Below are 22,547 nucleotides of genomic sequence, written 5' to 3'. Positions count from 1 at the left end.
GCATGTGACGTATCCGCTGTATAGCATTGTGTAAGTGCAATATGGTGCATGGTGCAAAGTATGGTGTATTCTAGGATACATTGCAACGTACTGCACAGAATATTAAAACTAGACCTGGCACCAAAGGACCATTGAATATGTTGGGGTGGGACGTTTGCCCCTGACCATGACCAAATCGCCACAGGCGCTCTGCCGCCAAGGCCTACTCACCACAGGTCGCCTTCGCCGCCGGTCACCTTGCCGCCTTCCACCATCTTTAAATATCCTCAGATCTCCGAGGCCGCCACTCCGACTGCATTTGTGCGTACACTGCGGGTCGCCTTCATGCGGGATATGTTAAAATGTGGCCTGGCTGCTGGAGGCCTCACTGCTAGTGCTCACGCTCAAATGCAGTCGGAGCGGCGGCCGCGAGAGGTGCCCTGCTACTGGGGAGATCCAAGGACATTTAAAGATGGCGGAAGGCGACGAGGATCCCGGGGGAGAGGTGAGCTGTGGTGAGTAGTTCTGGCCGGTGGCGATTTGGTCGCGGCCAAATGTCTTAGACCACGAATATGTTGCCCCATTGCAAGTGGCGGAATACGTAAGGAGAGGATAGCCCATATTTACTAAGCAGTTCTATTCCTAAGATAACTTCCAGTGCCGGAAGACACCTTGCAGCCCATCTACTTAAATGGGATACAGGAGGTGCCTTATGGCAGGGGAGTGCAATTTACTGGGGGGAGGGAAGGAAACGCTTTTAGAGGCCCTGCGTTCTTCCCCACAACATTTAAATACATTGCCGGGGAGCATGCAAAGCCTCTGTATAGTCTCTTACCTGCTCTCCAGCGGCTTCTGGTGACGCGTCATGGCAACCCGACATCGCATGATGTCATAACGTCAGAAACGCTGGAGAAAAGGTAAAGGGGGGCGCAAGCAGGGGGGGAGCAGGCGAAAAATTGTGCGCTCCCCTGCCTTATGGCATAGCACCCCTTAGTAAATATGGGACAATGTATCTGGATGTTGTGCAGCACATTGACAAACAATGTTCTTATTCACAGGGGATAACGCGGTCAAATGATGACTATTATGTGCTATTATCTGTAACCCCTTGAGTGCGCTGGTGAACCTCCACTGGATGTCACAAGGGAACAATACGGCTATTATCTTCACATCTGCATTAGGCAATACTGTGGTTCTCTAGGTAAAAGTACATTGTAGTCTGTTCTATTATGTCTTCATATGGCATGGTATTCAGTGCTCTCTAACACAATAAGGCCCATTGTTGCTGGATTGCACAATGTACTGCAGCTCTGATCTGTTCCGTCTCACTCATTTGGAATCGTATCTTATGCATTTGCAGAGTACATGGTCTCATAGACACCAATGGAGGCGCAGTCTTTCAAGTCAGAAATTTCTGTTTTGGTCCAAAACACCCAACGTTAATTTGGCCTTTTGGACCTTAAGAGAACCACATTTCTACTTGCAAGCTTATTGGTAGAGTTTATCATTGCGCCTTATGCAATGCTGCAGAATACACAGATATTTTTCATACACAAGTCCCTGAACTTTCAAAGCTTAAAATGTACTTTGTAGTGCATGAGGCAAAGGGAGATAAAGTGACTTGCCATGGCCATGGAAAAGTGGGATTTGAACTGGGCTCCCCATCTTCAAACACAGTGAAATTGCCGCTAGATAACCTCCAATGTAAGATGTTTAACATGCTTCATTGTGCAGCATGATACAGTAACTTAGGTGTTGAATGTCACAGATGAGCTCTCATACTCCTCTCTCACTCCATGTCAGGTGAACTTCCTCAGAGAAGGTTGCGGGGAGGACAAGATCTGCCAGAGTAACCTGCAGCTGAACTACACCTTCTGCTCCCGTGTGGGCAACACTGATCAGTTTATACCACTGCCTATGTAAGCGTGCGGGGGCGAATGTCTGTGTGTGGGATTGGCAGATGTGGGTGATGTGAGTAACACGGGTATAGCCTTGTGATTCTGCAGACGGCCTCATTACTAACTTTGCAATGCACCGTTTGGCACTGAAAGGGTTAATCGGACAGCCTTATTATTATAATAATAATAATAATAATGCATACTGTAGTTGCAGGTGTTCATGAGCTTTCACTGCTATCCTTCATATGTGGACCAATGTGGTCTGCAACATCCCTGTACAACACAATGAGGTCACAATTTGTATCAGTAATACTGTAGTGGTTTATTACATCACCCAATGGAATCTGCATTCTTTCGCTGCCAGAGGTATTGGCTCTGTACCACATTGCTGGTCACTCTAGCAGCAAAGGGGTTAAAGGGAAACCTATATTGTATCTAATATTAATTTAAGCACCGAATATTTTGCCAGGAAAGACTCATTAAGATGACATGATTTGCGTGTAAGTGAGGTAGCAGAAAGGGCGCCTGGTCAGTGACTCAGAGTCCTGCGTTTTAAACCTGGCGTATTTTAGGCTGAGTTGTAGTGTTCCCTTTATGTTGGTTCTATAACTGTAGTTGAGTATTATTTCTATACTATTCCAAATAAAACAGTGCTGAGCAACCCGGGATTATCAATGGGCCGAGAGCGGGAACCTCAAATCCCTGCAATTGTACACATGACATGCCCCCTTTTTAAATCACACAATGTCAAGGGGATGTATTACATTTCTAGAAATAGATATGAAACTAATACAGAAACTTTACACGCTTAATACAAAACACTAAACTATACAAGTTATCATTGAGTCTTTAGGGGCTACATATTTCCCGCCACTGAATTACAAGGACGAAAAACCCCACAGTGTACTCATTTATATGTTATTACCCAGAACCCTCGTCTGCAGCTTAACTAATGTGTGACATGACAAAGGGGTGAATGAAGCACGTTTGAGGACATGTGAAAGACATGTAGATATGTGCATGGGTTCTCTGTCCTTTCTGTTCTTTTGCACAGTGGATTTATTTTGTCACTTTTTCTCCATAAAAATGTAATACAGGCATACCCCGCATTAACGTACGCAATGGGACCGGAGCATGTATGTAAAGCGAAAATGTACTTAAAGTGAAGCACTACCTTTTTCCCCACTTATCGATGCTTGTACTTTTCTGCAATTGTCATATACGTGCATAACTGCAATATAAATAACGCATTTGTAACAGGCTCTATAGTCTCCCCGCTTGCGCACAGCTTCGGTACAGGTAGGGAGCCCATACTGCTTTTCAGGACGTGCTGACAGGCACATGCGTGAGCTGCCGTTTGCCTATTGGGCGATATGTTCTTACTCGCGAGTGTACTTAAAGTGAGTGTCCTTAAACCGGGGTATGCCTGTATGTGGTTTTTCACCACTGAAATAAAAGGAATAGTGAGTACTAAGGACATTTTCCGATATATTTGTGTGTGTAAATTGTGCCCTCCGATGGTGAAAGCACAAACTGCAGCATGTAGATACGGCATCAGGCTTATCACCTTTATTAAACCACTTGCTTCTCTCTGTCCCTCTCTTGTCCTCTGACATTGCAGTGAGAATGGGGTTCCAGTGTTTGCGCTGACCGACCAGAAGGACATAGCCATAAAGATCAGCGTCACTAACTTCCCATCTGACCCGTTAAACCCTCAGCGGGATGGGGATGATGCCCATGAGGCAGTGCTCATTGCAACCTTCCCAGATGCGCTGTCCTACTCTGCTGTCCGTCCAGCCGCAGAAAGTGCAGCCTTATTTACGGTAACATTTTCTGCCTGTAGTAAAGCTGGGCGGGGGAAGGGGGCCACACAGAGTGTGTCACAGCTGAGGTTAGCACAGTCCATAGGAGTAGCTCTGACATGTGGAAAGTTGCACGCATTATGTCCTTTAATGTCTGCGTCAAAGGCAAAATTGTTCTATAATGTTGTACCCTTGATTCAAGTTTTTATTACCGTATAGCAGAGATCAGCATGATTTGGGGTTTCTTGTCCAAGAAAAGGACATGCCAAACTAAAAGCACTGATTTGTTTTCCAACGACAATCTGTTGAAGCCCAGGAGGCACAAAAACCAGAAAGTCCTACTGCTACATCTAACCTGACAAGTGATATAGTTATATACGTATCTGGTTATCTTCTCATAAGCGTGGGTCATTTAGTTCAAGTCTTTGGCCAAAGTATTTTAAACCTACAACCATGTCATGGTATGGCCCATCTGTGGGTCCTAACCCTGCTGTGCTGCGAAAAGCTCTCATAACCTCTCTAATGGAGGGAGAGCGGTAGCACTCATTTTGACACAAGTACATATGATGTGGCGGGTTTGGGTCCGGAGCTTACAGGGGCTGGCTGTGCAGTCCATGAGGAAGAAACATTCAGTGAGACTGACTTCAAATCAGTGAGCGTTTAACAAACCTGTTATACAGCCTTACTGAAAACTATACGTTCCCATCTCAGACTTGTGTTTTATTGGCTCAGAAAAAGTTGATACATGTTTATTTTCTGTGTGGGTGAATTTAGAGAGCAGAAAGGATGGGCAGTGCAGGTAATAATGTCTTGTAGAATGTCTGTTCTCTAATGCCCGGAAGCTTGTTAGACTGTGGAAATGTCTTCATTTTATTCAGTATTCCATTATGCTAAAGGGTATTGCTTTCCAGGGGGTAAATGAATCAGGGGCGTGATCTGCTGCTTTACATGATGTTGCGGTGTCTCTCACCCTCAGGACAAGCCAATGGTCTGCATCTCCAACGATAACGCGTCCCAAGCTGGGTGTGAACTTGGAAATCCCATGAAGAGAAGTGCTGAGGTACCTAGCACATTACCCATTCATTGGCTTTGACTCCTCTTATCCTTCTATCTGTCCATCTCTCCCTTTGTCCATGTCACTGACTCTTGGTCTCCTCTCTCTCTATCCTCTTTTTATCTCTATTCTCCCTTGTCTGGTCACACTGCCTTTGCTTTTAAGTGGCACTTCAACTATCGCTTTCTTTAAATATTCAATACATCAACCTGCTTCCCAACGCTGGAGAAGAGTTCAGCTTCATTCAAATAAATGGAAATACAATCTACACCAGCACAGGGAAGCTACCTCATGTTGACTCTCTTCCTTCTTTCTACCTATAATTCTCACGTCTCTTCCTCTAACTCATTATATACCTCTTTCCCTCACATGGGGCACGGTGCCGGTATGGTTGCTCCCGTTCCAGTGTTAACTCCCCTTGACTTGAATGGGATTAAAGTCCAGAACAGGTGCGAGATCCCGTAATCGCACTTGTTGCATGTGGCCATATGGGTCATATCCATTCACATTAATAAGCCATTAGGCATCTAATTCTATTTTAAAAAAAAAATTAATGGTAAAGCCAGCCTGTTGTTTTAAGTATTGAAATTATTACGGCCAAAAGGCAGTGACGACAGCGCAAAGTAGTTGGGAAAAGTGTTTTTCAAATATGCAAATCTATGTGTAAATGAGATTTTTGTGCCAAATTAAGACTGCACATGCTATTCAATAAGATACAAAGAGTGATATTTATTTCACATTTTCTTCACCTGTCTTGCTGTGAAGCTGCCTAGATTTGTGGTTTTTCACCATTCAGTAACTGCAGACTCATTTCAAAATGTATTCCGATGTTACCCAACTTTATTGATCCTGGCTCTGTATACTTTGTCTGCCTGTCTGTCTTCCCCTTCTATTACATTCTAATCTTCCCAGCTGTTCTCTCTTTCCTGCAATCACTCTCTCTCTTTCCCCTGCATTAGTGTCTCACTGATTTGCAGCCTTTGTCTGTGTCTTTCTCCAACAGATAATATTCTATCTGGTTATCAGCACTCCACGAATCACTATAGAGACTACAGATTTGGAGGTGAAATTTGAACTGGCCACGTAAGAGTTTAGATAATCCACGGTATCATTTGATGTTGTTGAAGGTGTGAAAACATCCACTTAATGAGTCAAAATATTATCTTTACTCCTGATGACAAACTTCATCGGGAAGTCCTCCAATTTTACAGCCTAATAGCTCAGCCAAGCAGACTGCAGCTTTGGACTTGCCACAGCATTCTATTGTTCTGAGTCACCAATGAGCTGCAGATCATTAATTTATTATTGTATATGATATATAAGCTGTGGGTCCTGGAGAGTCTCTAATATATGTGATTGCACTTTTCACACATTGGCTTCCAGGCCTCAATCTGCACTGCTAAAAACCGGGGCATTGTAGAGCGTCGGATCTTATCATCTAAATTTGATGTTTCTGAATCTTCTTGAAAAAATGTTTAATAGAGAAAGTTGCTTTTTTTTTACCCTTTGCTTAAGTCAGTGCCACATGACTCTATGATGTCAGCAGAGAGATGGCAGACACTGCCGTACACATGTTCATCACTACAGATACACACGCAGGCTGCACTGTCCTGGGGATTGGAAAATTGGACTTATCGTTTTAAATCATTGTACTGTTAGAATCGCGCAGTCTTTTTTATTTTTCTTTAATTAATCTTCCTTATCGGTATTCAATGATCTTACAGTACCAGGTGGGCATCTCTTGACCATACCTATTTGGTAACTACAGATCTTACCTGTATAGAGAACATTGCTCATCTTCTCACTGTACATGTTAGTCAATAGTTCTAACCTTGGTGCATCAGTAATTGACATAATTGAATTTCCCATTATTCACTCGATGTGAGTTTCTGGGACGTAGCACCTATTTATAAGACACTACTACTATATAGCAGCACAGATCTGAAGACGATCGCTGGGTGGTCCTAGAAGTTTTTACATAGGCGGGACAAACCAGAAATGCATAAAATGGATTATAAAACCAGGTACAACATACAGGTATTGTTATCACATACAGTATCATTTTCTGAAGCAATCTGTTTTTCTGCTGATCATCGTGGTAATAAGCAGTGTATTTACCATGATTCACTCAGCCACACATGTCCTTGCAGGATAAGTGAGCAGCCACTTCTGCCCACTGTGTATGCCAGAGCCAACGTCATCATTGAACTTCCGCTCTCTGTGTCTGGGTAAGTCTCATGACTTCTAATATATTATAGGTATTGATACCATTTTTAGTAGCATACAAACAAAAGACAGGGGTGCCCAATGCTACATCCAATTGACAAAACATATAAAGTAATAAGTATAACATTTAAATACTTCAATAATAATAATAATAATAATATTTACTTGGTTATTTAGTTAAACCCTTTGGCCAAAGCGTCATAAACCTGCATACCACGTCAAGGTATAACCAAATTTTGCAGGTCCTACACTAAAACTGTGAACCTTTCCTTTTACCTCTGTATGAGGGGAAACAACCACAGTGAGTCTTGTCCATTCAGCAAAATGCTAGAACCTCCCAAGTTAAAAAGGTGGGGGGGGGGTGGTGAGCTCTGGGAGGAGGGGCCACTTACCTCCAAGCAACTGTTGCCAGTCAGGAATTAAATTAACACACACATTCCCAGCACGCTCTAACTCCTACACCCACCATTCTTAGTAGTAGTAATAATTCTTGGATTCCGTAAGTGTGTGAGGACATTCATAATATTCTCTGGTGTTCTTATGCTATTATTATGGAAGTATTAAAGATACTGAGATGCCACTAATGTATTATGGTACCTGACTCTGTGTTTCTCAAATATTTTAATTGTGATAAGTACGGACAGTTAGCATTGTCACAGTAAACACAAGAACAACAGATCATACTATGTAGATCCAATTAATAAAGTATTTTTCACTTCTGGTGTAGTGGATGCATGTGACTGCGTCCCAGCAGAGGCACTGGAGTGAGTACAACAAAGGAACCAGCACATTTTTGGCATAGGCACAAGCGAATTGACTAGATTAGGGAAATAAAAGCCTATAGTCCAATTGAAAGTCACGTTTCAGAGTAGATGGTGAATATTAGCAATCGAGGTGATCCTTTGCTGCCGGGGATTCCCCTATTCCTATTTTATTTCAGTGTCATGAATGTGTTTCTGAGCCATTTGTGTGTTTTGTGCCTGTGTTAGGCCTCTGAGTGTGTGTCTCTTGCAGGGAGGCAATGCCAAACAGGTTGTATTACAGCGGGGAAATAAGAGGAGAATCCGCCATGCGCACGGAGGAGGACGTGGGCAGCCCGGTGGATATCGAAGTCATAGTATGTACCTCATTATTCTGGAGCTGTGCATCAGACACCCAATATGAATCCAATCTCTCCCGCCTCGCTGTATTACAAACAGTAGGAAGAAAGACAACCCAGACACACTACAACTGATACAGACAATTAGCATTCATTAAATAACTCGTTCACTGGATCCTCCTACTGACCCACATCACAACAGCCCCACATCACAACAACAGCCCCACATAACAACAACAGCCCCACATAACAACAACAGCCCCACATAACAACAACAGCCCCACATAACAACAACAGCCCCACATAACAACAACAGCCCCACATAACAACAACAGCCCCACATAACAGCAGCCCCACATAACAACAACCCCACATAACAGCAGCCCCACATAACAGCAGCCCCACATAACAGCAGCCCCACATAACAACAACCCCACATAACAGCAGCCCCACATCACAGCAGCCCCACATCACAACAGCCCCACATCACAACAGCCCCACATCACAACAGCCCCACATCACAACAGCTCCACATCACAACAGCCCCACATCACAACAGCCCCACATCACAACAGCCCCACATAACAACAACCCCACATAACAACAGCCCCACATCACAACAGCCCCACATCACAACAGCCCACATCACAACAACCCCACATCACAACAGCCCCACATCACAACAGCCCACAACAGTTGCTTAAGAAAACAAAGCAAAATCCAAGCAAAGAGCCTTACTAGCCGGCCCGTATTAGAGAGTATATATCATAGAAACTAAAATTATAAATATATATTTTATTTTAACGCTTTTGCAGGCAGGGGGGGCAGTCGTGCATTGCCTGTGAGGTTAATAAATAAACCCTTCTCCATCTATTTATGTATGTGTGTGAGTGCAGGCGTATATAGTTATGTCTCTTGCCCCCGAGTGAGGCACAAAGGGTATTCACTGCCTGCATTGTAAATATTTGGATGCCGTGCGTGTACTCCAGGGGCGGCCAACCCCAGTCCTTAAGAGCTACCAACAGGTCAGGTTTTCAGGATATCCCTGTTTCAGCAAAGGTAGCTAAATCAGTCCCTGTTTCAGCATACGTGGCTCATTCAGTGGCTCAGTCGAAGACTGAAGCAGGGATATCCTGAAAACCTGTTGGTGGCCCTTGAGGACTAGAGTTGCTACCCCAGGTGTACTCTGTCTCCCCAAGATAAATAGCTCCCTGCACTGCACAAATACCCAGATCAGTGGGTATGACGCTGCGCAATCACAACATCTAAGCAACATCACAGTAGATGCTGTGCAATCAGAACATCTAACCAGGGTGCAAGGATGGGTTCAAATAATAGACGTTCCCATGGTGTGGTCCTACCTCCTGTGTCTGCATATTTTCTATCTTTGGTTCGGAGCATGCACTTGTTGGTATGTTTACTATAGCAAAATACTAAATAAATTATGGGGAGTAAAAAAGTGCTAAAAACCCTGCACCGTACAATGTATGGCAAGTAATAATACCACTTGTGCGCACATTCACACGCCTCTCAGACAGATCTACCACCCTGTGTGTAACCGTGATCTCTTAGCATACAATGCTTCCTGGCGGCGCTCGTTCCCTGCATCCGACTGATCTGAAGGATTTCAGGTCACGCGCTGCAGGGAGCGGCCATGACGTCACGGGCCTGGTTCACCCTCATTGGTTGAACCGCCGCCGTGACGTGGCAAACGCTCGTCCGCCGCACCAAAAGACAAAAAATCTTGTCTTTTGGAAAAGGTGGTCATGCAGGCGCGCGCCGGCGGCAGTGACTGGGGCCGGCCCCATAGAGGGCCGTATCTTGTTTGCGCCGCGCACGCCATGGCGCGCACAGCTGCGAGCTGAGGGGACGAGGCCTAACGCAGCCTGTCAGTACAACCGGGGTTATAGAAGCGCATAGCCCGTAACCCTGCTCACAGACAGCTTTGATCTTATTATTAACAAAGTTCAGTGCTGAAAACGTCTGCTCGCAAAAAAATATGGAGAATAACTTGCGCGATGAAAAGCGTCTGAGGTTACCTAGCCATGTGATTTTTGTTCGTTTGTTTTTTCAACAAATAGCCGTTTTTGTTAGAGCTGCATTTGGTCTCGTCTCCTTTCCTCGGTGCACCGCTTCTCCTGTTTCCTTATTATTAACAAAGTTCATTGCCGAAAACGTCTGCTCACAAAAAATGATGGAGAATAACTTACGTTTCATTTATTTTATGTTTTTTTATTGTTAAAGAAGTTATTCAAATTGTGGTCATTTTCAAAATGAATGTTAATATTCATAAGTTTCCCCTGTCGTGGTTTTTTAATTCTAAGGATTTCATATTGTTTCCGTTTTTTCAGTCGATTTTTTTTCTGTTTTACTCCTTCCGCCCGTTCCAAATGCCGTCACGGGCCACAAGTTGGCCACCCCTGGTATAGAGCAGGGGAGCGCATACTTCCTGCGCTACGCCCCCCTGCCTGCTCTCCCTCTGTATTGCGCCCCTCCCAGCGCGTCAAATGACGCCTCGGGGTCATGTGACATCACGTCATGTGACCCACAGCATCATTTGACGCGGTGTCTCGATGGCAACAGGCGTCAAATTACGCCGCGGGGTCATGTCACGTTGCCATGGAGACGAGTGGACACGGAAGCCGGGTAAGTGAGCCGCGCCCCTCCCCCCCCCCCCCCCCCCAAAAAAGTCTCGCGCCCCCCAGTTTGTCCACCGCTGGTATAGAGTATATACATAGTGTATGAAAACAATTTGGGCATTAATATTATTTAAATTTACTGTGCCAACATAGTTTGCAGCACAGTATAATTAGGGTCTGAAAGACAATAACAATAATCAAAATTCACTGTTTCAATCGTAAGGAAGCTCCTGGTCTTAGCAGCTTTCAATGGAGAATGAGAGTTGTTTCGTTCATTTAGAGAGGCACGTTCATTTCTTGTCTGTGGGCATCAATGTGACATGGTACTTAGCACTTGTAGCCTTATGCTCATCTTCTAACAAGGTGAAAGGAATGAAGAGGAGGAGTTAAATGTTGCACAAATTATATTGAGATGTGTCAAATTCTGCACCTCTTTCTGCCATTGTTTTCCCTGCCAGGTCTCAGTTGACGTAAACTTTCCTGGCTAAAGATTTGCATAAGGAATGTAAGAATCCCTCTCAGAGAAGGGATTCACTGCATGTATTCTGCGCATGTGCAATGTGTACTATGTCCCCTCAGGTCTCCAACAGAGGGAAGTCCTTGCGTACTTTGGGCTCTGCCTTCTTGAACCTCATGTGGCCACATGAAATGATGAACGGGAAGTGGCTGCTGTATCCAATGAAAATTCACTTGAAGGAGATGGAGCAGTCGGGGCGCAGCATGGAGTGCAGCCCTACGAGTGCCATCAACTATCTCAAACTGGTGGGTGGAATATCGCCTGGATGTGGGTGGACCCAGTGTGGAGTTACTAACGGATAGCTGACCCGGCTCCTTTTCTCCCTTTACCTCCTTCAACTTTCCCAGGAAACAGTCAGAGAAAAGGCACACGCTGGGAAGCAGGAACAGACTCCAAGTTCGGTCAGCCGATGGCCCCTTGCTTACCCAGCAAAGAAAAAAGACATAGTTCTGGTAGGGACATCCCTGTGTAGTTTCATGTGCAGGGAGTGGGAGGTGCTGTACTATAAATGTGGTTATGACATGGAAACTTCCCATGCCGTTTCTTTTGGTTGTGTCTGTTTTACATGTTCTCTCGGTTCTCTCTTAGGACTGCGCTCGGGGCACTGCTCGTTGTGTGGTCTTTCAGTGCCCGCTGCATAGTTTTGATCAGCAGGTGGTGCTACAGGTTCATGGGCGGCTTTGGAACAGCACCTTACTGGAGGTGAGGTCCCCGATGAACTCATCTACCACCCCTGCCCTGCGTTCCCACAATTGTGACACCTAGTGGGAGGTTTCCTTTTCCCTTGCTCCAATATGTGACCTCTTGTCTCTTGCAGGAGTACCCATCTATCAGCTCCCTGGAGGTTATCATCAGAGCAAATATAACTGTGAAGTCCACTATCAAGAACCTGGTGCTGAGAGATGCCACTACACAGGTGCCAAATGACCTTTCATTTGCACGTCTCAACTGGGCATTCTCTTGTCATTGCTCCTCTCCGTCCTCTCAACATTGTCTCAGTGTTTCACAAGTGCACAATTTACATGGTTCCTTGTTTCTCTCTTAGGCCCAGATCCACAAAGCTCCTTTGTTGAATTAACAAGGTCTAAGGCCATAGAGAGATAGACAGAGAACAACACGTGGAGAGACACCTATGCACACAAGGGAACACACCAGAGATACCTGGGAAAAATGCTAATTTAAGTCATTTAAATATATTGCTCATATCCATATTAGCATATTTCCCAGGGATCTGAGGTGTGCTCCTTTTTGGGCACAGGTGTCTTTCCACGTGTTGTACAAAGACGTGTTTGGGGAGGTATCACTCACTCACCCTAGTGCATTGTGTTCCTCCATGGGTATTCTTATTGCTGTTGTGTAACTCTGCAGGTTGCAGTGATGCTGTATTCAGACCTGGGTGTGGCAGTACTTGGGGGTATTCCCTGGTGGATTATTCTTATTGCGGTGCTGGCTGGAATACTGCTGCTTGCTCTCCTGGTCCTCATCCTGTGGAAGGTAAGGGGGTGAGCCCGAGTAGCTCCCGGTTATACTGTGGCCTCTATGGGTATGGGGCCTTTCTCACTTAACTATGCGATGGGTTTGTTTCAGATTCTGGTTCAACCCATTTGGTTCCATTTCTAGCAATGTCCTGCTTCCCTCCTTTTTCTACAGCTCTTGGGTAGTCCTCTGTCACACTGTTTCTGGCTGATATCTACTATCTTTTGCTGCTTCTGGCTGTTTGCCCTCCTCTCATCCTGCTCCTTCTGGCTTCTCCCTTTCTTCCCCCTTTACTGCTCCTGGCTTCTCCTTCTATACTGTCTGGCTTCTCCTGGCTTCCTCCCTTTCTCTCCATTACAGCTCCTTGCTCCCACGTATCGCCCTCCCTTCTGTTTTATCTCCCTTGTTGCTCCCGGCTTTTCTTTCTTTCACTGCTCCCTGGCTCCTTTCTCACTTTTCTTCTCCATTTACAGCCTCTCCTCTTGCATTGCTTTTGGCTCTAATATGCCACTGCTCCTTGTTCCTCAGACCCAATGCACAATCCTATTCTCTTGGTCAACATCAATAAAATGGCGTGGACAGCTCCCGCACATGCTGCTAAGTGAAGTTTTAATGCCCTTCAATAAGGTGCCATTCTGCTGCATTTTCACAGCAAGTGTATTAGAAGGGGAACTACTACTAATGTAAAAATCAAGGTGTGTGCAGGAAAGAAGGATGGTCTTAGAGGCACAAAAAGGGCAAGCTCTGCATAGTTGCACTCAAGATTAAGGTAATGGACAGATGAAAATGTAATACTTTATTAGGTAATGTACTAAAAGTAATATGCACAGAAAAGAACGGACAAGACACACATGTAAGGATAAAAATAGTCTGAATAGGGTCTGAGCAGTACTGAAAAGTAGTGGATCAAGTAGCTACTGGTTGGGTAAGGTTATGCTTATGGCGACGCGACGGTCGCTGGAAAATCAAATTGAGGTGACTTCCAGCGATGGCGAACAATCCGTCGCGTCACGCTTACTATAAGCGCACGCGACGGCGGCAATGCATTTTTTTTGCTGCGACATCGCTGTCGCCTGCATTATAGTGACGGCAATGTGACGTCGCGTGAAAACAAAAGCATTGCTGCCGTCGCATGCGCTTATAGTAAGCGTGACGCGACGGAGCGACGGGAGCACTGGCAGCGACGAGAATTCTTGAAGCCGATAAAATTAGATTTTTCAGAGGCTGTCGCCACATGTGACAGCCTCTGAACCAATCAATGGCCAGGTCGCCAGCGTCGTCGCCGAAAGTTAAATTATAACTTTCGTGGGTGGCGACAGGTGACCTCACGCGTCGCCATCGTCGTCGCACGCACTATAAGCGCGGCCTAAGGCGTGTGAAGTCTGCTACGATCCAGGTCAATTACTGCTTACTGTTGTCCAGGTAGGGGGCAAGTGGGGTGGGGGGAGGGAATAGGGAAAGGAGGGAATTGCTCATTGTACCAGTAGCCTATATTATCGTAACGTAGAGTTACTTGCAGTGCAAGAACTGGCAGTAGTGTAATCGTATTGCCTAGCTACTGCAGTGAAAAAGTACCCAAGAGGTTAAATATCCTTGTCTTGTGGAAAGGTAGCTGCTATTACACCACTATATAGGTCGGGGTACCAAGGACAATCTTTTAATGGTAAAAAGGAATAGTGTCAGATAGAGTAGAGAGTAATCTGTAGCAGAGGTAACCAGCGCTTCTACTTATTTACTTGCAACATTGTATCTCGTAAACGGCATAGTTGTGGTTAGAGACTCTGTCACGTGTGCGCTGTAATAGCTCAGTCTCTGGAGGAGGATGCCCAATGCAGTCTGCAACGTCTCACGCTGCCGGGAGCAGCTAAACACAGGACAGCAAAGTGCCCGCTTTGTAGCTACTGGAGCATCGCAAAGTCTCCCTGGTGCTCAGTAGAGGCTGCAGTAGTAAAAGGTAAATCAGCATAAAATAAAGTAGGTAATACCCCCGCCACCCCCATAAGCTCAGATGGGTAAATCTTACCTTCTAAGATCGCACACCGCACGGTTAGATCCAGGATAATCCTCAAACTCTGGCTATTATAGCAATAACTGAGAAGCTGTATTGTGCCTCAGGTGTAAGCATTCATACCGTGTGCAACCCCCAATCTGAGCTTGCTGGGGTTGCCGGGGATATGACCTACTTTATTTTATGGTCATTTACCTTTAACTACCGCAGCCTCTTTTGAGCACTGGGGAGACTTTGCGCATGGCCTCCGACAGGGCGGGAGAACCAAGACAGGTGTCCCGGGCCCGGTTTCTGCGGGGGGCCACTTCAAGTTGGGCCCTACCTCAGGCCCGGCTGCCGGTCCTCTCGCCGCTGGGCCTCGGCTCTCCCCCAGCTGCAGCCCTCCCTCACTCTGTGCCACGCCGAGCTTCTGGGGCTCGCCGGGCCCCTCTGACGTTGATGCGCGTCAGAAGCAAGCTGGGCTCAGCTTCTGGCATGCACCGGCATGAGAGGGGAGGCCCGGCATGAGAGGGGAGCCCCACGCAGCAACCAGGCCTGGCCTGACCATCCCCAAGATAGATACATTTATTTGGGTGGTGTTTTTTAATATATTATGTATTTGGAGGGAGTGTGGTTTTTATATGTATTTGGGTGGGGTTTTTATATGTATTTGGGTGGGTGGGGGTTTATATGTATTTTTAAATATGTATTTGGGGGAGTGGGGATTTTATATGTATTTGGGGGGTGGGGGGTGTATTTGTATTGGGGATGAGGTTTTTATATGTATTTGGATAGTGGGGGGTTATATGTATTTGGGGGTGTTTTTTCAAATATGTATTTGGGGTGGGAGTTTCTTTTATATGTATTTGAGGGGTGGGGGTTATTTTATATGTATTTGGGGGTGTTTTGTTATATGTTTTTTTTTTATATTTATTTCGGGGTGGGGGGGTTATATGTATTTGTGGGGTGGGGGTTCTCTTATATGTATTTAGGGGGTGGGGGTTCTTTTATATGTATTTTGGGGGATTTTCTGTGTTGGGGAGGAGGGAATGAGTGTGAGGAGGGGGGATTGAGGGAGAGTGGGGTAATTGATGGAGGGGGGAGAGTGAGAGCAGAGAGTGAGGAAAAGAGGTAGTATGAGTGAGATGGAGGGGAGAGCAATACATGCGGGGGGAGGGATTGAGTGAGAGTGGGGTAATTGATGGGGGGAGTGAGAGAGGGGTGAGTAAGGAAGGGGAGAGAAATATATGGGAAGATGGGGGGAAATAGATGGGGCCCGTGAGGTGTGAAATGGGGGGGAAGGGAGGCTCGTAAGACCGCCGACCCTGGAGGGGCCCATTTGTAACTCTAGTCCTGAGCCTCAGGAAATCTCTGTGGTCCTGACTTTGCGATGCTCCAGTAGCTACAAAGCGGGCACTTTGCTGTCCTGTGTTTAGCTGCTCCCGGCGGCGTGAGAAGTTGCAGACTGCATTGGGCATCCTCCGCCAGAGACTGAGCTATTACAGCGCACACGTGACAGAGTCTCTAACCACAACTATGCCGTTTACGAGATACAATGTTGCAAGTAAATAAGTAGAAGCGCTGGTTACCTCTGCTACAGATTACTCAGGCTATCTGACACTATTCCTCTTTACCATTAAAAGATTGTCCTTGGTACCCCGACCTATATAGTGGTGTAATAGCAGCTACCTTTCCACAAGACAAGGATATTTAACCTCTTGGGTACTTTTTCACTGCGGTAGCTAGGCAATAGGATTACACTACTGCCAGTTCTTGCACTGCAATTACGTTAATCGGGCTACTGGTACAAAAAAGACAGAGGTCACAAAATGGTGCCGTCGGCCACATAAGGGCTGCTGTGCCTCCAGAACGTGGGACTGGGAACTGTGGCTGGGTCACCTCCCCGTCTTCCCCTCACCACGAGGGTTTTTAGATTCGCACGCACGCCAACAGGGGGAGGGGAGAGGGGGGGGGGGGAGTCACGCAGGGTATTTAAACCCTGCCCAAACCCAGCATTGATTTTGTTTTGGCCCCAAGTGGCCCCAAGTGGTCTTGATGGGTCCTCCGGGTGGCGGAACTGTCAGGCGAGTCATCGTAGGGACACCGTGAATATCCAAAATGGGGCTCCACCCTATGCGGATGGGCCCCAGAGAGCAGTCCCCCTGAAAAGATTGTCCGGGCCAGAGGCACCAACGCAGGCGGTCAGGCGCTGTACCGCTGGCCCAATTTTAGGCTCTATCCTATACGGGTAGGCCCAGATGGCCAAGAAAAGGGGGACCTAGAGTGAGCAGATGACAGGCGGTCGGGAGATTATAGCGGTTTGGAGGCGGTCTCTCGCCGGAAGATACAGAGAATAGGGCTGACGACAAATGACTAGCGACTGACTGACCGTTTATTTTCAATAAAGCTGTGACCAATTTTTACTTCCATAAAACTGTGTTGTCTCAGTTTGTAAGTGGGGGTGTAAGTAAACCTCGCGGTCGGCACACTAAGCCTTTATGAGAAATTCTCTCCTTTCCCTCCCCCCGCCCCCCTTGCCCCCTACCTGCACAGCAGTAAACAGTAATTGACCTGGATCGTAGCAGACTTCACACGGTTTACCCAGCCCGTAAGCTACTTGAACCACTACTTTTCAGTACTGCTCAGACCCACCGCGGACTATTTTTATCCTTACATGTGTGTCTTGTCCGTTCTTTCCTGTGCATATTACTTTTAGTATGTTACCTAACACAGTATTAAGTTTAATTTGTTCATTACTCTTATCTTGAGTGCCACTATGCAGATATTCACAGCAAACATATATAAACGGATCATGAAAGAAGAGAGCTGTACTTACTGAGCAGTGATGCAGACATGACAAATGCTAAAGAAAGGTCTGGCCCTTTATCCAAAGCAATGCATTCTTTATTTTTCATAATAAAATTGTACATATTCCATTCGCCAGCGTTAATTAAGACGGTTCAGCCATTAATTACTGGTTTGTTAGAGAATTATATGAAATATAAAGAATGCTCTCGTTTTGGATAAAATACCAAATAATATCTTGCACATTAGACTTGCCTGCCTCCATATTCCCTACCGGGAGGGCTCTTGTTTTGGGCTGTTGATATCCCTTCCCTTGGTTGCTGCATCAAGCTCATCTCCCTTTGCTGCCCCCCAAGTCATCTTTCTCCTCACAAGCAGCTTTCCTCACGGTGTCGGCTTGTAACTACTTCCTGTTTCTACTGGTTATGGCTCCTTCTCCCTCCCATTCCCACTGGTCCTGGTCGCCCCACATCCAGTCGCTTCCACCACAGTATCCCTGGCTCCTTTTCCCAGATGCCCTTGCAGGGGCTGCGCCTCTATCCACTTGATACCTCCTACTCTCAGCTCAGCTCACTGCTTTCTTCAACCATTACTTCCAGTGTGGTTTCTTCAAGAGGAGCACTGCAGAGTCCAAGTATTCCACCAACTACTACCGGGCACACCTGGGGGTGCAGCCCTCCGAGGCAGACAGGCAGGCAGAGGAGGAGGCCTAGCTGGTAACATCCAGCACGAGTGTGTTTGTGTTGGCATTGTCCTTGCATAATGCTACTTGCCCCTAATATAAGACCTATATACTGTATGGTGGTTGTGATTAACCCAATGTTTTGCTGCACTGTGGTTGGTTGCACAAATAACTATCCTTGTGTGGGTCGGGTGCGAGGAGTAATCCCAGGGACGTTTCACAGGCTTTTTAAAATGAGCATTCTTTTTAACATATGGCAAATGCAAAAAAAATGTTAAAACACTAGGCTCTAACTAAATAGCTACGTAAAATGTGGGCTTGGAAGCAAATATCATGGAAGATTAAAAACATTGTGATGGCTCTATGGCGATTGATTACTAGAGCCTGCCAGCTTCCAAACTGGGTCAGAACCAGTGCAAACGGATAGCACTCGTTTTATGGAAAAACTCCACTTGCTCTCAATACGATGTCTTCCTTTTGCTAAATAGGGTGCTGGGTTTTTGCACCAGCTTTGCAATGTATTTGAAGCCGGGAGATTTTAGTAAATCCCCCCCTCTGTGGGGCCTATGTACTATGCGTCGCAAAGCCTTTTTTGGCACAAAATTGGGGGACGGAAATCTCATGTTACATTGTGCGGAACCTGAATTTCCTGAAATTCTCAATCTGCAAAATGAATGAGGGGGAAACATTGTTTTTGTTTGGCATTTTTTGGGGCGCGCAGAAATGGTCTTCACTAGGTGTACAGATGTAAATGGCAGGTATATAAAATACAAAATTCTGTGCACCCCAAAAAAATGAAAACGCGTATCAAAAATCATCAACCAAATCCAACTTGGGGACACGCCAAAAAGTCTTATTATATAGTTAGCGCAAAATTAGGTTGCTATGTATCGACCAACAACCTATTTGATGCAGCACGAATGTTCATTCTATAGTTGAACATAGACAGAGGATGAGACACGCACTCAATATCAAGGGTAATAGAGGTGGGGTACTTAGCTGCCGGTGCGCTGGTCCTGGGGAGCTCCTGTAGTCCCAAATGTTCCAGTACAAAGAAGAAGCAGGCACACAGTATAACTCAAAAGGAGGTTTAATATGCTATAAAGTTGAACAACATGTATTATTTTGACAGTATGGCTATTTTAATAATATGACTCTAATAATTTACATTTACTAACACGGGTTATAAACAAAATTAAATTCACATAATTCTATTTTATTTAAATTGGAGGGATCAGGTTGTCAACATGACACAACATGCCAAAATTAATTTCAAACAACAAACGATGTGTCATGTTTAAAACATTCAAACATCCGGTGCACATTTTATTATGGTTTTGGTCTTACTTTTTAGCACCAAAATGTTGACGCACAATAAAAATTAATAAAATGTTATTGTAGTGCATATTCCCCATAAGTAATAACCGATTGCCTGCGCCATCCAAGTAACTATTATTATTTACTTACAAGGCGCTGACATATTCCGTAGCGCAGTACAATAGGGATACAGCACGAAACACAATAAAATATCAAACATTAACATACATTGTTACAGTAAGCAAGGAGGGCCCTGTCCCCAGGAGCTTACACTCTATAAGGAAGGGTAAGTGAAACATAGGGTGCAGGGGGAGAAGAAGGTTGGTGTGTTGCAAATTGTAGCAGCAGCTGTAACATCAGCAAACGGCTGACAGGAGTAACCCAGGCGTGTAACCCGTTCACTGCTGTAGAGATAGCGATATATAATATGCATGCGACATAGGTTGGGGTTTTCGCTCAGGGGAAAAAGTAATTTTATTTGCAGGAGCATCGTGTAGATTTTCCTAACTGCTGTCTAGGGTGTTGGCCTTTGCGTTCTGTGCCGGTCATGTTTTTCCGACAGAGCAAATAAATCTTTTAGCAAATATGGTTAGCTGTGAATATGACCTGCGCAAATACAAGTCAGGCATTAACAGAAACAGAAGGCGAGGAGATCTGTAACCAGCACAGCCGCTGCGGACATGCAGAGCCTGGGTGAAAGAAGGCACTCTCGATACAAAAGATCATAGTCTGGGGATTGAGAATGCCTGTTGTATTCTGCCTTTGAACTATGTGAATGCATAACAGGCAGATAACAGAACGTGTAACGTGCGTTTGGCGTGTGTAAGAGCAGAGAAATGCACCTTTCTGCTGTATTGTGTATTCCTGGTGACTATGACTGAGAAAGGTCTCAATACACAGTGGAAGGCTGAAGTGGGCTGACAGAGGGTTCTACTGCATATCCTGCCCCTCTGCCCCGTGACTTGTTCCTCACACACCCACACTCTACATACTGTACAGTACTAGGTGTTAGATGGGGATCTTTATTTTCTTTACATTCATCTGTTTTAACCATTCACTGTCCTTTTACTATTAGTCTCCATTGTCTCTGTTCTTGGTCCCTTCCACAGCAGCAGACCTAGTTTCTCCTTTTTTTTTGTTTTGTTTTACTATATGCAGCATGTGAGAAGCTTTAATGAGAAATAATTACCTAAGCTGCCGATCTATCCCTTTTCCTGTGATCGATCGGCCAATATCCTGCTTGTGTGCCTATCTAAATGGCCGCCTTCTGACTCTGTGCTTCTGATTTTGTGTGAAATGCTGCAGCTGATATGTAACATTATATTACTAAGTGTAACACATTATTGGTATGGCTTTCAGAGCAATAGTCTGTTGTTTGGAACACAGCAACAGGTCTGTTTGTGATACTTTGTTGCCAAAAGGCAGAGCTCAAAAGGTGTGTGTTAGAGCGTGTCTCAAAAGAGGAAGTGGATGTAACTTTCTAAATGGTTGCTGTAGCAACCAAAGGATGATCAATACATTTAAAAAAAACATTAAAAATGGCATTAGGAGTTGGGGGGAAAAAATGCCGACAGTATAATCTAATACTAAGGTCCTGATTTTAAAAAACAGGGTTTTTGCATGTTTTGCTGCTTTAAAGTTACTTTAACCTATATTATACTTCACTACGTTCAATATATGATATCTTACCCACCTCCCAGCTTTCTCGCCTCAATGTACAAAACATGTCTTCGTTTCTTCTTCTGTCCTCTTTGTTCTGTCGGTTCTTTCTCTTCATTCATCTAGTATCTCATCGCCTCTCGTCTTCTCCTTATTCATTTGATCTCATCACTTTCCTCTTGACTCCCTCACTCTTTTCTCCCTCTTATCATCTCACTCATTATTACCTCTCCCTCACCTTCCTCTCACCTCTCTCCCCATTTCTCTTTCTTTATTTCTCTCGCTCTCTCTCTTTTTCTTTCTTTCTTCATTTTCCTCTACTACCTTTTTCCCTCACCTTCCCCTCTTGACCGCTCTCCTCGAGCTCATCGCTCATATCTCCCCTATCCCCAGTGTGGCTTCTTCAAACGCAACCGCTACAAGGACGAGAAGGTGCCGCAGTATCACGCAGTGAAGATCCCGAGGGAAGATAGACCCATGGCCCGAGAGGAGAAGACAGGGACCATTAAAAAGAAGGACTGGGTGACAAACTGGACTGAGGACGGCTCGGTGCACAGCTCCTCCTAACCCCTTCTGCCTTCTTCCCCTGTGGACTCTACCCTTTCCCATGAACTGTCCCTGTGGCGGGGAGGCTGGATCCCTCTGGTTTTAGGTGGTCTCTGATATTTTATTTCATCCTGTTTTGTATATAAAGAAGTTACTTTATTTGGAGACGTTTCAGCCTCAGCTTGCGCTCTGTCGCTTAACTCCTTCAGCCCCAAGAGCCACTTATCTGGTGATAGCACATTGCAGGGGTTGAGTGGGAATTTCCTACTTAAAGTGGAAAGGTCCCTGAAGGTGCATTCACTTATGTTGGTTAAAAACAAATAAACTACATTACAAACACTATCCGAATCGCCAACCCCATATCACGTAGAAGCTCAGCAGCTCCACATGTAACTGAAGCCTCTCCAGGAGAAAAATGTAAAATGCAGTATTTTCTGTGGGTCCCGTTTAACATGGCGACCTCCATAAATGGTTTCCTTCTCTCCATCAAAGACATTCATATTTTAGCATCACTGGTGCTGTTGGGTGCAAATCTAAGCTCACAAAGCTAGAATGAGGAAGAAGATAGGAATCAATTTAGAGTAACTATGGACATCCAAGTGAGAAAAAAAGAGACTGTGTTGATAATGTAGAATAAGAACTTTTACTTTATGTGTATGTTTGTGAGGGTGAATACACATTTAGACACTGGTTTATATGCTCTTCACCTAGCTCATGTAGTGTGCGTGACCTTTAAAACGCTAATGTAAAGAGTTTGATCCTCTGGGAGTATTAGCAGCCATGTTACGTGTTCATATGTGTGTCATTAACACAGCTACCCACGTACTTATCCAGTAAAGCACTGATAGGCTTGTTCACAAA

At 45.3% G+C, this 22,547-nt stretch overlaps 1 protein-coding gene across 5 annotated transcripts in view; it reads left to right on the top strand.

Annotated features, from left to right (window-relative positions):
* The window catches only part of ITGA7 (integrin subunit alpha 7), a 141,916-nt gene extending 120,065 nt beyond the window's left edge, over window positions 1-21,851 (top strand). For 3 of the 5 annotated variants that reach the window (XM_075591283.1, XM_075591278.1, XM_075591279.1), the window contains 12 exons: window positions 1,783-1,898; window positions 3,499-3,700; window positions 4,656-4,739; window positions 5,737-5,816; window positions 6,884-6,961; window positions 7,974-8,076; window positions 11,277-11,459; window positions 11,562-11,666; window positions 11,803-11,916; window positions 12,032-12,130; window positions 12,583-12,708; window positions 21,534-21,851. In XM_075591283.1, the coding sequence (XP_075447398.1) occupies window positions 1,783-1,898; window positions 3,499-3,700; window positions 4,656-4,739; window positions 5,737-5,816; window positions 6,884-6,961; window positions 7,974-8,076; window positions 11,277-11,459; window positions 11,562-11,666; window positions 11,803-11,916; window positions 12,032-12,130; window positions 12,583-12,708; window positions 21,534-21,707 (1,464 nt within the window). In that variant the 3' untranslated portion in view covers window positions 21,708-21,851. Of the gene's footprint in view, window positions 1-1,782; window positions 1,899-3,498; window positions 3,701-4,655; window positions 4,740-5,736; window positions 5,817-6,883; window positions 6,962-7,973; window positions 8,077-11,276; window positions 11,460-11,561; window positions 11,667-11,802; window positions 11,917-12,031; window positions 12,131-12,582; window positions 12,709-18,081; window positions 18,215-21,533 lie in introns of all 5 variants that reach the window. The other 2 variants (XM_075591281.1, XM_075591282.1) reach the window with 2 other exon arrangements.
* Window positions 21,852-22,547: the final 696 nt, after the last annotated feature.

Source organism: Ascaphus truei, chromosome 3 (genome assembly GCF_040206685.1).
Source record: "Ascaphus truei isolate aAscTru1 chromosome 3, aAscTru1.hap1, whole genome shotgun sequence".
NCBI classification, from domain to species: Eukaryota; Metazoa; Chordata; class Amphibia; order Anura; family Ascaphidae; genus Ascaphus; species Ascaphus truei.
The sequence above is the reverse complement of the archived record's forward strand: the minus strand, read 5'-3'. Positions and strand labels throughout refer to the sequence as shown.